Source organism: Sinohyriopsis cumingii, chromosome 12, assembly GCF_028554795.1.
Source record: "Sinohyriopsis cumingii isolate HCF-2022 chromosome 12, ASM2855479v2, whole genome shotgun sequence".
Lineage (NCBI taxonomy): Eukaryota > Metazoa > Mollusca > Bivalvia > Unionida > Unionidae > Sinohyriopsis > Sinohyriopsis cumingii.
The window spans coordinates 14896293-14915054 of NC_142972.1; the positions used below are offsets into that span (position 1 = coordinate 14896293).

General features: G+C 34.8%; 1 protein-coding gene across 1 annotated transcript in view; it reads right to left on the reverse strand.

Annotated features, from left to right (window-relative positions):
* The window catches only part of LOC149786028 (E3 ubiquitin-protein ligase rnf213-alpha-like), a 374561-nt gene that overhangs the window by 153496 nt on the left and 202303 nt on the right, over window positions 1-18762 (reverse strand). Inside the window, exons 50-53 of the mRNA XM_089978102.1 lie at window positions 13549-13678; window positions 7382-7489; window positions 5640-5725; window positions 133-318 (exon numbers count right to left, since the gene is read on the reverse strand). Of these exons, the coding sequence (XP_089834228.1) occupies window positions 133-318; window positions 5640-5725; window positions 7382-7489; window positions 13549-13678 (510 nt within the window). The remainder of the gene's footprint in view (window positions 1-132; window positions 319-5639; window positions 5726-7381; window positions 7490-13548; window positions 13679-18762) is intronic.

An 18762-nucleotide genomic window follows, 5' to 3' on the forward strand; every position in this document is an offset into this window, starting at 1 on the left:
TGACTATCAAAGCAGTGTTGTGTTTGCTTAGAACACTGTTGATAACTCCTTCCTTCTCCATTTGAGACTTGTGTTTTCAGACAAATAAATGATACACAATGTTTAAAAAATATTCACAGCAGTTCCATTTACCTTTGGATGTACATAGGTGTGGTTTCTGTGGAGAAATCTTCTGCCCATTTCTCAAGTTCCTCTGCTAGTTCACTTTGTTCTCTAGTCAAGACAGTATTGGCTGTTAGATAATGTTTTTCCAATCTGTTGATCAGGGGAATGGGGAATTTCTTATAGACCACTTCCTTTTCTGCTACCACAATCAATCTAGAAAAACATAGCAATTTAATGAAAATTATTTGTGACATTCTGTGCTACTGATAAAGTATCCATAGCAAAGATATTTCTAGTAAAAGATATATTTTGGACAATGGAAGAAACACAAAATCCCAAAATTGTAACACAGAATCCTTTTCAAAAGAATGGCAGTTGTTAAAGAGAAGTTATCATGGTCCTAACATAAATGAATTCAAATTAAGATTGCAGATTAAACTACTTTATGCTCAGAGTTATATTATGGGAAACTTCTCAAAAGACAAACTTTAGGTTCCTTTTGATTTTCCCAATACACATTTTGTATGCTTTTCACACTTGCCGCCACACTTTAAACTCTTTTACTCAATAAGCAAGGGTTACTTTAGCTATAAAAGTTATGGGAATGGTTGGGACTTTAGATCTAAGGTCAAATGCATAGACATTTTCAACAGTTACCAGATCCTAGTGATATTACAGTTTGTGCTAGTTATATGATTTCTTTTTAATGAATTTGAACTAAATGAAAATAATACTGCATCCTGCAAGTAAATTTTTACTGTTTCAAACAATTTAAGGTGCAACAGGTACAGAAAAATGACCACTCTGAGACTTGACTTAATTTTCAATTAACATGATTAGTTCTCAAGTAGACAGTAATGTTCTTTCCATGATGTAAAGTGATATCACCTTCTGTTGATCTAATGTCTTTCGACAAACACACTACACCACTCCCTTGTTAAATCGTGCCCTGATAACTCACGAACCTGCTTATAACACGGGGTCAGGCATGGATCCCAGTTTTTAAACCGGAAAATACCAAAAAAAATTGATCCCTATTTGTTGAGCTTGAAGCAAATCACAATCAAAATCACTTGTTATTTCATCAAAAAAAGGTAGATAGGACCTGGGAATTGTAATCAACATTATTAAATATCAACTTTTAATAAGAAGTCATATAATTTGTTACATTTTCTTTTAAAACAACAGTCTTATTAAACCATAATTAATGATTTTCAAGGAAATTTTGATCAATGAAAATGTCATGCCTAGTGGAGGCAGCACTTTAATGAATAAATACCAATTAAATAAAAAAAAGTTATCAACTGAAATTTGTGTTCTAGTTCTATCTTTTAGTTCCTTTTAAGTGTAATCACCAAAAATGTGTCCTCTTGAGATTAAATATAAAATGTGTAATTCTATGTCCACGAGCATTTCTCCAAGAACCTAATTAAATGCCCACCGTGTTTTGATATCGGACTAGCGGACATTTGTTTTATTGTTGCACTAAATAAAAAGTGGCCTCCTTTTCTATTATCATGTTGATTATGTCTTTTGACTCAAATAAAGGAGGTGGAATGAAAAAAAGTTAAAAGGCATACAAATCCTACATGATTAAGAACCAGTGGCCCTGGTCCTAAGTCGGGTAAATCATTTCAGTTGATCAATCAAATACTGTCATAAATGTTATTGTGTATGTAATCTAATTAAACTACCTTAAATTAACCTACTCTATCTTAACTGTGATTAAAGATAGCAAGGCAACCAAGCAAAATGAGTACTTAGTAAAATAAGAGCTTTGTTTCATGGACCATTGTGAGGAAAACGAGTTTCAGAGAATTCCTTAATTCGCACATAGAGATATCCTCAAGGATGATAAGAAGTTTCACTATTACTTGCAATGAAATCATGGCATCAATATTGTACTAATTGAAAAATACAAAATTGAGTTTCTATATAGATGATTGTCTCACAAAATAAATGTTGCGTGTTTTTGATAAAACTGAATCTCGTATGGTAGTGTGTCAACAGTTAGTCTGGTTCCCTGCTTCGTAGACTCCTTGTTTCACAAAATACAATTTTACATCACTCCGTGAACCTGAGTAATCAACAAAACAAAAAGCCAAGACATGATACACAAATGATTTTGTGTACCATGTTGGTTGATGAAACCAGTTGGAAACATGTTATTGATCTTTCAGATGTTGGACATTTTGAAAATAAATGAAATTATAGAGAATAACAAACAACTTCACAAAAAATGCATTATTGAAAATTTTTCTCAACGTGATTATAAAAAGAGGATTCAGTCATGAAACAGCCCAGACCTCCTCCAAACCCATCTCTGGATCCGATGTTTAGTGTATTTTTTGGAGGTCCCTTGGTAACTCGCACCCTCGCTTATAGTGCAGTCTGTTGTTTTTTTTACCTGGATATGCGTGAGTTATCGAGGGAGTAGTGTAATTAGCTCTTTGTTTACTGCTTGGTCTTACCCATATATACAGTATGCATAGTGATTATAGCAAATCTGCTTGAAAATATAGCTCTCATCACAGAGCACTTAACAGATTGGAAATACAGCTCTCATCACAGAGCACATAACAGACTGGAAATATGGCTCTCATCACATAGCACATAACAGATTGAAAAAATCATCACCATCAATGACCCAGCTCTGTAATTTGCACCCTCGCTTATAATGCAGTCCGTTTTTTTTTACCCAGATATGTGCGAGTTATCGAGGGATTGGTGCTCTTAGCTCTTTGTTTACTGCTTGGTCTTACCCATATATACAGTATGCTTAGTGATTATAGCAAATCTGCTTGAAAATATAGCTCTCACCACAGAGCACTTAACAGATTGGAAATATGGCTCTCATCACAGAGCACTTAACAGACTGGAAATATGGCTCTCATCACATACCAACTTAACTGATTGAAACTATGGCTCTCATCACATTACATAGCAACTTAACAGATTGAAAATATTGCTCTCATTACATACCTTTTCATCGCCATTAATGCAGTCTGTTTTTTTAACCCAAATATGTGCAAGTTATCAAGGGATTGTTCTTCTTAGATCTTTGTTTACTGCTTGGTCTTACCCATATATACAGCATGCATAGTGATTATAGCAAATCTGCTTGAAAATATAGCTCTTATCACAGAGCACTTAACAGATTGAAAATGTGGCTCTCATCACAGAGCACATAACAGATTGAAAATGTGGCTCTCATCACAGAGCACTTAACAGATCAGAAATATGGCTCTCATCACAGAGCACTTAACAGATTGAAAATATCGCTCTCATTACAGACCTTTTCATCGCCATTAATGACCTAGCATCACAACATCCATTCATTTACACCCATCAGTGCTTACAATCCCAAATGAGGCTGAGTAGTAACAAGCATGCAGGGGACCCAACCAAAGTATGATTGAATATGTTAGTGACCTGCCAGGGAAATAAAGTTTCAGAATGATTGAGTTTCTACGTTTTCATACTAGATCTTTTTTTTTCTTGCTATTTATATGACTAAATTTGTGTATATCAATTAAATACAGTTGTTTCGAAATTCAAGCACTTTTCAAAGACTACTGAGCCATTTCAAGCACTTTTCTAGTACTTTTGGAACATCAGTGAATTCAAGCACTTTCCCAGAACTTTTTGGAGCCATCACTGAATTCAAGCACTTTTCCAGTACTTTTTGGAGCCATCACCAAATTCAAGCACTTTTCCAGTACTTAATGAAGTCATCATTGAATGCTGGCATTTTTTATGGTAACCATCAATATTCAAGCACATTCCAAGATTGTGCAAACCCAGTTAATGCACTGCTATAAAATGTGACCCTGACCCCATGGTCCAAAGGATGAGTGAACATGTTGCAAAATGGCTTGCCTTCATCCTAAATATGAACAAACTCCAGCATGGGAATTAAGAAATACAAGAGTCTACTCTCAAGAGAAGACATATCTCCTGGTCCCCTGACTCTTTAATTACTCTATAAAAAGTACCCTATGGTCCAATACTTACAATTTTTATTCTACTTAATATGCTAGTACAAATGATAAAGGACCCTCAATTTATAATCTATTTGTTAGTGCTGCTACATGTACTTAGCACCCAAGTACAAACTGGGTAAATCTTTTTTAGACTAGAGACTAGAAACTTGACACAGTGAGGAAGCATTTCCTACTGACAATATGTGTTGCTTATGATTTTGTTGTTTTCACGAGAAAAGATGTGTGCATGTGATTTGCATATTTCAACAATTTTTCAGTCATATCATTATGATGTTTGCAGTGTGACAGTTCACAGTGATGTATCGCACTGGCGCATCATGCTGCAGACATAAAGCAGTATGTCCCACCCAGTTATATTTATTCTGACACAAGGCCGACCAGTCCTAACACTAACCTCTTAATGCTGAGTGACAAGTGAGGCAACTGTTAGTACCCTATTTATAAGTCTTTCTATGACTCGGTTGGAGTTTGAACTCAAGAACTCCTGCATCCAAGGTGCAAGAAAAGATGAAATAGAGTCCAAGATATAAAGTCTGTAATGATTGCTTAAATTATAAAACCACTTGAGTGCAGATTAGGTCACAGTAATCTAGTTTTTGTATAGCTGACTGACTTTTCCAGATTATGCATCCACATATCAGATTTTCACAAGTGTTGGTGAAATATGGTCTTAGATTGGGTGGCATGAGGCAATCAAATATTGAGAGGGTAAAGAATGCACATTAAAACACATGATTGAATGGGCAAAATGCTAGTTTCCCTCCCAATTTTATTGGTAAAGGGAATTATAAAAGCATAAAAACCTATTCAGCATGAACAATTCAAAATCTAAAAAATCTTGGGTTATGCCACAATAACATAGGTCAGTGTACATAAATTTTGTTTTTATTCTGTTTAAAGTTTCAATTCTTGACCATATCATTTGTACTACAGCTAGGATAAATAATTAAATAACTCTGATTGTTGAATCATATAGCTTATATAACTGTTACTTTTCTGCTAGCTAGGCAGTGAAATGGTGCATCGATATATACCTGGCTAGCCAGTCAAGTAGCCACTTGACCCCCTCCCCTCCAATATTGAACTTTCAAGATCACATTTCAACCCCATGTACATGATTGTGAAACAAGAAATTACAAAGAAGCTGAAACCAACCAAAAAATTACAATGAAGAAATTAGCTACTGAAAGTCAAACAGCTACTCTTTAAATGAGAGAGGGAATCAACTTAAAAAATAATATTTGCAACCACTGGATATTTTATATGTAAAATGGCATTAAAATGTATTAAGTGGTGCTGAATAATGTTGATTACTAGAAAAGTGGGTGCAAGATAAATGATGAACAGTGAAGATATGATTATCACTTGTCTTTTGTACTTACATGCCATGTCCCTGAAACAACTTTAAAATCTCAGAGCTAATAGTTGTCCTGTCCCTATAATCAGTTTAAACAGAGTACATTTTATGTATATAAATTGAAAAAATGTACTGAAAACAAAGCTTTTATAGCAATTTCTGAATGGTGGTACCTGAAATTCTTGTGCACTCTGCACTTCACTCTATGAGTTCCCAGCCCAAGATCTACATATCTCTCTCCTCCAAAATAAACATAGTACTGAAAAAGAATAAAATTAAATAAAAGATGACAAATATATGACACCATGGTTTGAACTTTGCAATTTATCAGTCAATGAAATTTCAAACCATAATTTGGAAGCAAGAACCCTTCATTGAAACTGATGCTCTGCTGGCAGAGAAAACTTTTTTAGGGGATCAACAATGAGTTCATCACTTCTGTTCTCCCCGATACTAATGGAACTCAAACAAACCAACTTTAGAACCCAAAATTAACCTACCCACTTTAAAGTTGAATTCTGAAATATATTTTACTGTATATGTGTCAAGCCTATCTTCCAAATTAGATAATAAAATGTTGAAAGTTATAGTGATGGGTTTAACACTATTTTTCAGCACACAACAGACTATGCATGGTGGCTAGTATAACCCTTTACCTCATGCAAACACCTTTGGACGCCTCTACTCCATTCACATACAAGCGCCTTTGAACGCCTCTACCCGATTCGCATTCAAGCGCATTTTGATGCCTGCTTTAAAAATAAACTATTTTGAGCAGGTTATCATAAAGCCACCTTCGGGGAAAAAACCCTATTAGATACTACATTCAATGCTGTGAATGACCATTACGTCAAATCACATGGTCGCTGTTTATGCTCTGGTCAAAATCTGCTATTTAAAGTAACTGGGTTGTATTCTCCATTCTCCAAAATGGAGGTTGCGGATTTCGTTCAGTACTTATGGAGAAATCATGATTAGAATCACAACTATGAAAGCTTCAATAACTTACTTGTGTGTGTGTGTGTGTTATTTGGATTTTTAACGTAGCTTTAACAATTTTTCAGTCATATTGCTATGATGTCTGCAGTGTGGCAGTTTTTAGTGATGTCTAGCACTGGGGCATCATGCGGCAGACATGTGGCATGATGTCCCACCCAGTCACATTATCCTGACACCGGGCCGACCAGTCCTAACACTAACCTCTTAATGCTGAGCGCCATGTGAGGCAGCTGTTAGTAACATTTTTTTAAGTCTTTGGTATGACTCTACCGGGGATCGAACCCACGACCTCCTGCATCCGAGGTGGACGCTCTAACCACTAGGCCACTGGAGTGGTGAATCAATAACTTAGGTAAAGGCTCTGATATTGATGTAGGCAGCAATTAGTTTTTATAAATTATCAAATTCGGATGACTCAGTGATGTAGACGCAAAGAACTTGTAAATTTCGAGTATGAGAAATGGCAGCTACGGTTGGTCACATGGCTTCACTGACTGCCTGTGAACAAGTTCTCTCAAGATTTTAAAGCACAAAAAAATTCTTCCATGAAAAATAATTACACAGCTATAATGATTGGATTTTACTCTTAAATCTTTCCATACATAATATCCATACATAATATATGTGTACCAGAAATGTAAAACGGTTAAAACTGCTGTTAAATGTAACATACACTACACTGCTGAACAGTTAACAGGCAAGCCTATGTGTATGGAGTAGCTTTACTACATGAGTATTGAAAGGCTAAAAAGCCATACACTCTATGAGGTAAAGGGATAACTATATGTATGTATGTATGTATGTATGTATATATATATATATATATATATATATATATATATATATATATATATAATTTAATTGCGAAGTTTATCTTTCAGTAACATTTTACAAGATAATTTAATTTTTCACTCACCTGGTTGAGAGCATCATAGAGACTTTCATACAAGTTTTCCAGGTTCAGCAACACCACTGTGTTACCTGTCTCCATACACACCTTGATGCGGTTAATGTTCCTACATACCTGAAATAAAAATAAATGCTTTCAAACAAGTAAATTAAAATATAGGTATAATATACAGATAATTCACAGTCTGCTGGACTGCTCCAGTGGCCTGGTGATTAGAGCGTCTGCCTTGGATGCGGGAGGTCGTGGGTTCAATCCCTGGCCGAGTCATACCAAAGACTTACAAAAATGGTACTAACAGCTTCCTCGCTTGGCGATCAGCTTTAAGAGGTTAGTGTTAGGACTGGTTGGCCTGGTGTCAGGATAATGTGTCTGGGTGAGACATCATGCTACATGTCTGTAGCATGATGCCTCAGTGCTAGACATCATTATAAACTGCCATACTGCAGACATCGTAGCGATATGACTGAAAGATTGTTAAAGCTACGTTAAAAATCCAAATCACACACATACACACACAGAGTCTGCTGTATGCAAACATTTTCTGAAGCACAAAAAAAGCATTTGAGCCAGTGGGTCCAAAGTCTAAGTACTCTGGCAATCATATGTATAGAGAAAATAATATATTATTGTGACTTTTACACAATCAATCATTAGATACAAAAAGGCACTCTTAAACAAAAAAAGCCATGTACCCACACAGCACATGAAATTCCAATGTTTGAGTACAGTTCATGTCACAAATGTGCAAGTGTCAAACAAACCGTAAGCAAGATGATTATGTAACAATAGTAATTTTCAACATTCCAATTTGTGTTGGATCCTGTTTCCCAATGAAGAATAAAAAAGGGGAATATCTCTTTTATCATCATGTGACTGTAGCCTTTCATCACATGACCTTCAACTGTGATCATAATATCTAGAACCTGCAAAAACTACACCTTTCCCTCGATAACTCATGCACAATGGGGTCCACAAACATAGGCCGCAAAATAAGCGAGTGCCCAAGTTACAAAGGGACCTCCAAAAATTGAAACAAACCCGCTTATACATTGAGAAAACCGCAGGGCAGAAGGGGGTCAGTGGAAAGCAGAAAAATTTAGCTGGTAGGTTAAAATTATTACCTATTAAAGACCAAATCTGTTTGAGAAAAGCCAAATTAATGTACAGGATATCCATTAATAGTGCTCCTGAATATTTACAATCACTATTCCAGTATAGGCTACCTGGTAATACTCCCCACCTGCAATCCATGTCTACCAAACAGTATAAAATTCCCAAACCAAATAAGGAGTTATCTTAAAAAAGTTTCCAATACTCTGGAACTCTGCTCTGGAATAGCATTTCAGTTGAGATTAGAAATGCCCACTTTATTTCCTTCTTCTAAACCCAATATATCTGGTGGCTTCAGAGATGCAGCTAAAATAAATAAATTCCTTTGTATGAGGGCCTCAATAAGTTCTTAGCTAATTGAGTTACCCTCTTTAAATATGGTCATTATTATTAGCAGTGGTAGTAATTAAAAAAAGAAATTGTTGTAAGTGTAGCTCTTTCAAATTCATGATTCATTATTATTAGGAAAGGAAGTTCAATTCTGCATCAACGATGATGAGTACATTAACATTTCAGCATCAACAATGATGAGTACTTTAACATTTCAACATCAACGATGATGAGTACTTTAACATTTCAACATCAACAATGATGAGTACTTTAACATTTCAACATCAACGATGATGAGTACTTTAACATTTCAACATCAACAATGATGAGTACTTTAACATTTCAACATCAACAATGATGAGTACTTTAACATTTCAACATCAACAATGATGAGTACTTTAACATTTCAACATCAACAATGATGAGTACTTTAACATTTCAACATCAACAATGATGAGTACTTTAACATTTCAACATCAACGATGATGAGTACTTTAACATTTCAACATCAACAATGATGAGTACTTTAACATTTCAACATCAACAATGATGAGTACTTTAACATTTCAACATCAACAATGATGAGTACTTTAACATTTCAACATCAACAATGATGAGTACTTTAACATTTCAGTATCAACAATGATGAGTACTTTAACATTTCAGTATCAACAATGATGAGTACTTTAACATTTCAACATCAACAATGATGAGTACTTTAACATTTCAACATCAACAATGATGAGTACTTTAACATTTCAACATCAACGATGATGAGTACTTTAACATTTCAACATCAACGATGATGAGTACTTTAACATTTCAACATCAACAATGATGAGTACTTTAACATTTCAACATCAACGATGATGAGTACTTTAACATTTCAACATCAACAATGATGAGTACTTTAACATTTCAACATCAACAATGATGAGTACTTTAACATTTCAACATCAACGATGATGAGTACTTTAACATTTCAACATCAACAATGATGAGTACTTTAACATTTCAGCAGCATCTCATTTAATCATATAGATAAGAATGATTTTAATTTTTACATTTTTATCCCTGTGTAAGCTTTCTTTAATACATCATTATAATGTTGTGTATTGTGATAACCTCGATGGACTCTACTACTGTCCTTTGAATGCTGATATATTTAAATGTCATCTGAAGCTTACACTGATTTTGAATATGAGAAAGATAATCCCTTATTACTCATCAGAAATGAACAGGAAAATGCCACCGTGGGGTCGGAATTTTTGTGTCAGACACTCAGCAAATCCTTGTATCTCAAGCAAAATTAGTGACTTTTGCACATGTTTTAGAATGTAGATCGACAAATCATAAGTTTGAGGCTTGCAATGGACATGCTATGGATGTGCTACTCAGAAAAGGCACTAACTCTGCATACCAATAAATACATGCATGACTCTTTTCATTAATAACAGTACATTAAATGGCATACTATTTGCTCACCTGTGTTTTATAGTCCCCAAAATTTATACATTTCTTCCTTACCCCATGTGCACAAGGTATGATCCAGTTATGTCATACTGAACTAATGTAAGTGGCTTTGACCTCTGACTTTATGAACCAAAAATGTATAGGGTTCTCCCTTATCCTAGGTGCAATTTCATCCAAAACGTCTGGTCTGGGTCAGGATTTCTAACTAATGTTACTGTGCAGAAACATTTTGTCTTCTTTACATTGACAGTGACTTTCTGACCCTCAAACCAGTAGTTCTTCCTTACCCCAAGTGCAAGCCATCCACAAAGTTTGGTAACTGTAGATGGTGGATAACTCAAGTTATTATGCAGAAACAAATTTCGGAATGGAATGATGGTTGGATGGACAGGCAACATCACAACATAATATGCTCTACCTTATGGCAGCCATATAAAAACCAGAAAGCAAAAAGCTCTCATAAATCCATTTTGTATATCCAATCTGGACATTTGCTGTTCCACATAGTAATAATAATAATAATAATAATAATAATAATAATAATAAATACTTTATTAAAGCATAACAGAAATAATCTACATTGAGGTCCCTCTCACATACATACACACATGGACACACCTAAGTTAAAACAGCCTAACTACAAATGTAAAATGAAACTGTTGCTGTCAATGTTCACTCATACACAACACTTTGAAAGTGGTTTTGTGAACATGATGACAACAGCAATTGCTGATAGATATTGGATTGGATTTTCTTGCTTTAGTAATCATGGCCATATTTGAAGGCAGATCAACTGTACAAAATTAAAACATCTTCATGTCAAGATGATTTATTTAAAATTTGATCCAAAAATATTCTGTAACATTTTGTAGATGCCATTTCAATATTTTTTTCTTTTTTTAGTAATGTCAGCCAAAATCTGATGGGAAATCGACAGCACCTATTAAAATCTGAAAGCCCTTCCTAGCAGGAAACTCTAAGCCAAATTTGATCAAAAGTGATCTGGTGTTTTCTGAGAAGTTTAAAGCAGCAATTCTTGATGGACACACAATGCATTATAAGCTATACAATAAGCTTTGTTGCTAAATGAGAGACCCTTGAAGGGACTGACTACTGCACAGAAAGAATTTTTAGGAATTCAAGGTAAAACCATTTCTTTTTTTTAACTGCTGAGTGTTGAAACCATTTCTGACATTCTTGAGCAACTTGATTTTTAAATTAGCTACTGTGACAGCCATACTAGATGTAAGATTTACACCGATTAGGACCAACAGTATATCACAAAATATCTTTTGGTGAAAATGCTATGTAGATATGACTATCAATATTCAGAGTAGTGACACAATTTTTAAGATGGCCATTCTGGTGACCATACTGATTGTCTGAGTGACACCATTTTCATTTAAAAATAACCAGACATCATAAGAAATCTTCTGGTGAAAGTGCCATGTTGGTATGTCTTTCCATTAAGAAAAAGCAGTGACAACACAATTTTGAAGCTGGTGGCAATATACGACATCTGATTAGCTCCAATCTTCTGGATCAACTAGATATCATAAAGGAGTCTTCTCGTGAAAATCCCACATCAATATGACTTTCCATTCAAAATGTCAGAGTAGCAATAACAAGATTTCTAAAATCATACCATTTTCATTTATGGCCAACCAGAAAACATAAGAAGTCCTTTTGTGAAAATCCATGATCATATAACTCTCACGTAGCATTAACAAGATTTTTAAGATGGCCACTGTGGTGGACATACTGGATGTTCTAGCAGCACAATTTGCAATTATGACCAAACAGATTATGGGATGAATGCGTGTATAAAGTTTCAGGGCAGTCCTCTAGGAGCAGTTATAACAACAAACTTAAGCTAATGAACAACAGATAACAGGCAACAAGACATTCCATAAGCTCTTCTAGTCTATGACCAGTAGAGAACTACAAGTAAAAGGAATTGCTCCATAACAAAAAATGTGCTTTTTCCATTACATGCTTTGGATGGTTTGCTTGATTCAACTTTGGTCTAAGTAACCTAATCAGTAACGTTTAAGCTACAAAATCTGAACAATTTAAGAGGAAACAAGAAATGATTTATAAAAACAGAAAGATGAAATCATAAATGATCCATCTGCATGACATGAACAACTTAATATTCTGATTAATAACAAAAGTGTTTACTTGCAAATGCTAATCACCACAGTTTATCTTTAAAAAAGCCAACAATATATAGACTGGTATAGAGGATTGATGCTGATGCAGAGGGAATTAAGTGCTTTATATACAGATACACCCTGACAGTCTTGACAGAGTTAAAACCAATTATCTCCTGGCTACAGCTGGGTCATGAGAAAGGACATATTTACTGCAATATGCTACTCATTAAGATGCAATAAAACATTCTGATTAGTTTAGATGTAATAGAGTTAAAGATACAGATGATGTAAGGAACAAATGGATAAAAATACAAATGTCACCTGAACATAAAGATTAAGTCACTATGTCCTACCCTAGCTTTATAATAATCGAATTACTCTCATTGAGATGCATTCACATTTCATTTTCATGTAGGTGAAATTTTGCCCATGTTTTTAAGAGTGATGCAAACAAAGGACAACTTCAAATACAAAAGTCACACGAGCAAGGAAACTGGGACACAGTAACATACTTTTGGTATGGCTGGGTTACTTTCTTAAGATATATTCAAATAAAAATTTTCATCGATGTAGGTGAAATAGGGTCAAAGGTATAGTGACCTAGTTTGGGTATGGTTGAGCTACTCTCTATGAGATGCACCTGCATGCCGATTTTCATGGTGTATGTGAAATGGGTCCAAGATATTAAAGTTGTAATGAATGGATAGCTGTAAGTACATGTTATTAAATCATACAAATTGGATCACAGTGACCTAATTTTGGTAACAGTGAGCTACTCTTGTTGACATTTTTCAGGAGTTTTGGTGAAATAGGGACCTAAACATTATTGGTGCAGTGAATGAACTGCTAGAAATGTAGAAGTTACTCAAACTTAAACTAGGTCACAGTTACCTAGTTTGGATATGACTAACTGTTGTTTGGATGCATGTCCATACCAATTTTCCTAAGACCAGTGTAGGTGAAATAGGGTCCAAGATACTCAGGGTGTCATTAATTAATAGGCTATTTTTCTCTCTCTCTCTCTCTCTCTCTCTCTCTCTCTCTCTCTCTCTCTCACACACACACACACACACACACAATGACAGTGAGGCATTATCAACTTACCTGGGTGTATTCCTGATCACTGGGAAAACTACTCCCAAATATGGTAATGATGTTACTGGTAGGAATCAGTTGCTGCATAATGGTAAGAGCCCCATAATTCTCAGTCAACAGCAACAAATACCGACTCTCACTAAATATAAATAAAAAGGAAATGCTTACAAATTTGTTTAAGCTGAAGCTGAACTCCATCAACTTGATACCTTTCATACATAAAATTTCATCATGATTCAAAATTCAGTCATTCAAAATTTATGTAAATCAATCCAAGGTAATCCTGAAGGTGTTATAAACCTCTAAAAATGCAAAATCTAAAATGTCCAGTTGAGCAAATACTAAAATTTTGGCTTGCCCAGTTTTAACTCTTAGGCTACTCACCAAATTCTTGGTTATTCTAATTTAAAAGGAATTTGCTTAAAGACCCTAGATTTACTGACAACAGATCTGTTCATTTTTTTATGGTTTGAAGTAAAGGAAATTTGTAACTGTCTTGTCAGAACTACCTTTTCATTTGGAATAAACCTTAAAATCAGTCTTACATTAACACATTAAGTTTGCTTGTGAGGCTGCAAATTTGCTTGATTTTGATGGAAAATTTCATTCAATATTTCAAACTTAGCAAGTTAATTTTCAACACCAGTTTTCTTTATTTATTTACATTCATACATACTAATTTTTCTACTCATCTGGCTTTATGACTGTGAAGAAAATAACTGTGAATATATAGCAATATAACAATTCCAACTAAACTCAAAATTTTCTTACCCATTTTCCATATTTGATTTTGTACAATTACCTCACTTCTGGAAATAGCTGATAAAATTTTTGAATTTTATGTGTGGCAAAATTTATCATTAACCCAGACACAAGTTCAAAGATATAAAAGAACAAAACAGCTGCCAATTGGTGTCTAACTTGATTCCAAAGCATAGTTTTTCTGAACAATGTCCATACACATCAAGGAACATGCCTCTGAAGTCAAGTGTCTATAAAATTAAACTAAATGCAATACCAAATACAATTCATTGATGCTTGACACAGGCTACAGGGATGTAAATTTCTCTGAATTGTTTCTTGATGAAACACCTAAAAATAAATTTTAACAGCTATGCAAAAAATGTATTTTAATCAAAACCATGTGGAATTATAGAAATCAAATCAATGGAGCTTAAAATACAGACCACTTTGACTTACTACAGTCTCAAATAAGTAACATACTTCATCAAAGATCTACACATGGTTGCACAACTCTGGAGGCAACAATGATGAGAAGCTATGTTAAATCACAAGGGTCGGATGACAGGAACATGGACATAAGTCATCATTACTTAGGGTCCAAGTCTATTTGCAATCAGGCCTAAAATGAACATATTACTGAAAAGCATTCTTTTTAAGATTTAAAATCTGATGGATAAAGACACAATTCCCCCCAAAACTCATTTTTCTTATCAGGTTCATTATTTATACCACTGAACTGCTTCATGAAATTTTTTAACTTTATTTTCTTTTTCATTTTGTTCAGGAAACAATACTCACTTCACAAGACAAACTTTCTTCAATATAGAACATATACCCATGATTTTCAATATTGTTCTACCTACCTTAGTAATGCCATTTTTCTCATAGTCAAAAGCCAATCTACTTTGATCCTTTATCACCCTTGGTTGCCTGTGCTAAGACTCCCTTGTTTTTCATGAATATACATAAACCTTCTTAACCAATCATTGCAAGCATTAAACAATTTTTTTTACCACTGTGACCCAACATGACCTTTCATGCTGTCTGAATAAGCCAAAGATTCTCTTCCAAACAGTCACAGATTGATCGATAAAGTAATCACTATTGCTGATGTGTAGGAGGTTGTTGCATTCTTTGTTGCTGTCATATTTATTTGTTACGCATAGTCATGAAACACAAGGACATTTTTAGCATAGGCAGCCTAAAGTGATAAAGGAGCATAGCGGATTGTCACCCATGGCTCATAATGATGCATTTTTCTCTTTGCAAGGTCTTCTTACTTTGAGAAATTTAACATCAACATATATTGTAGAAACAAACTGAAAACAAACTGCAAAGAAATGTCCGTCAGAAAAATGTATATAGCTGTAGAGCTGGTTACCATGAATAATTCTGAACTGCAGTATACTGTTGTATTTTTTAACATACTGCAATATGTACCACAGAATATCACATATGTATATACTGGACCAACAATTTAATCTGCAGATGAGCTCCCCTCCTTGAAAATTAAATGGTCAGTACCTTACACTCCTTGTTGAGAAGTACAGTCAGTTATAGCAATGGCACGTACAAAGCAAATGGCAAGGACAAAGCAGACTGAAAATTTTTGATGAGAGGTAGAAAGGGACATTTGTTTTGTTCATACTAACATCTATTTATAATTTAGATTTTTGCATTTACCATAACATTTCAATTATTCTGCACCGCTGCATATCATTAATCCCGGCTGGGATTATATGTGACAGCGCAGAGTGAGTTTGAATTCACTTAGTCTTTGCTGCAAACATTTTTGTTTGCACTTTATGTTTCATGTATTTTGCATTATTGTAGTATCACTATAAGATTTAGAGAAAAAGTAAAAGGGGTTGACCGGCTCTAAATTACACAATCACACAGAGAAGTTTTTCAATTTGCATTTATAGTATCGTGTAACCCACGCACATAATTCAGAACAAAAAAGGAAAACAAAATGGATCCAGATGAAGGTCAAACTGAACCAGTCAGATCCAAGATCAGACAATATTTTCATACTGTGTATGAAGATAATAGGATGATAGTTAACCACCCGGCTGGGTGTCAGACCATCGACTTCGAAGGCGCCACCAACTCGCCAAGACAAAGTGAAGTTTGGATGGCACTTCACCATATGGGGATAGATATAGGGAAGATTGAAGCCCTACAAAACGGAGGTCTAAATAAGTTTGTGATCTACCCAAAAGGAGGTATACCCTTATTAAAAGAGGAAGAAATAAGTGTAAAGGGAATGACAGCCCAAGTTTACAAAGCAGCCCCCTTTATAAGAACCATGGAACCACGATTGACGGAAATCAACGTGATGGGACTCCCCATGGAGGTAGATAGCCAAGAATTGGTGGATAAAATCAAAAAGAAGACAGGAGTGAGCGTTGTCACACACAAAATGGCGACTGTATCGGGTTTCGCCCCCATCAAGTCAGGAAATAGACTCCTATACGTAAGCAGAGAAGATGCCAAGAAGATCCCGATCTTCTTCTATGTTTTGGGCTTCCGTCTGAAAACATGGTACAGGGGGAGCGAACAAGATCGAGTTTGCCCCCTGTGCCACCAAAAAGGACACGGACCTAGAGACTGCCAAGGGGGAATGGAGAGACCCAAACAACAAGAGGAAACATATGCCAGTAAAGCGTCAGGACAAGGGCAGAAAACCACACCCCTGCAGCCAAAACAACAACAACAAAAACAACAACAACAACTACAAAAGCAACAGGAAGAGATCCTCAATCTGATAAGACAGGTTAGAGAGGAAAAAGAAAAGGAAAGAGAAGAAGAAATACAAGTTCTACCCGAGCTAGAAATCACAAAAATAGAAGGGCACAAAACATTGGAGTGGGAGAATTACCTGAGCCCAAACAAAACGTCAAAAGCAGGTGTGCTAAACGAAGAAGAGATAACTACACAAAATAGATTTGCCATCCTAGAGAACATACACATAGAAGATAGCCCACAGACAGATACCCCCTGACATCGACGCCCATGCCCAAGAGAAAGAGGGCGAAAAGAAACTCGGAAGCCATATCACCACAGGAAAAGTCAATACAACGTAAAAAAAATAAACAGGGAAAGAAAACTGTAGAAGCCGAAATAGAGAAAATTAAAGAAGAAGACTCAGAAATTGAAAGTGAGGGAGAAGATATGGGGCGAAACGCATCGGAACTGGAAATGGAAAATGACATGGAAATGGAGGAAGATAACGGACAGATAATATCAACAACAGAATCGATACAAACTTTGAACACAGAGTCAGAGAGTACAATCCAAACAACAGTGACAAGTGCAGGGGAAACACAAAATAGTACAATTACATCAGAGGGGGGTGGGGAAACCAGTGCCCCTCCTACAGACTGTTCACAAACAAGTTTATAACACAAAAATCAATAATAATTTGTAAAAGAATAGAATAATTTAGAACAATAAAAAAAAGGAAAAAAAGCGACACCCTGGGAAGAGACAAGAATGGAAGGAAAAAACTTACAGTTCTTGTCTATAAATACAAATGGTATAAATAGGGAAAAAATCTTTAAATTCCCTAAAGATCTAAACTATGATGTATTGTTAATACAAGAGACGCATAACGGTTTTAAAGACAATGTAAAAATAATAATGGAAAGTTACCTAAATGGAATCTTATTAGTTAGTGATTACGAACACACAGATGTTAAAGGAGGGGTGGCAGTTTTAATCAAAAATAAAAAAGGTTTGACATGGGAAAGAATAGAAGTAGATAAGGGTTTAAACGGTAGGATGATACATATTACAATAGAGGATGTGCACATAATTAATATATACATGCCAGCAAATAGGGAACATAAAAAATTATTCTTAGAGAATTTAAATAAATATATAGAGAAATATGCAACAGGAAATATAATTATAGGGGGCGATTTTAACTGGGTGGGAGAAAATATAGATAGGGAGGGAGATCTAGCACCATACGACATTAGGATCAAACCGGATATGGATTTTTTTATCAAAAAATATAAATTAATGGATGTGTACCAAGTACAGAACTTATTAAGGAAAGAATATACTTATATTTATAAAATAAATAAAGGAAGCCGCTTAGACAAATTTTACTGTAACAACTATGATGAAAATGTATACAAAGAAACGAATATCACAGATTTTAAAATATCCGATCATAAACTTATTAATATGACTGAAATTTTTAAAAATAGAATAAAATGGGGGCATGGAAGATGGATGATAAATAATTCAATTTTAAAAGATACAGATTTTATACAAAGAGTAAAGAAAGAGATAGAAGATTTTAAGAATAGGGAATATGGTGATATAATATTAGATTGGGAAAAACTTAAAGTCAAACTAAAAAAACTAGCGATTGAACACTGTAATTTAAAAAATAGGAAACTGAAAACAGAAAGAGAAGCGATCAGATACCAACTACAAAAAACAAGTGCTAAGGATATAGAGACCAAT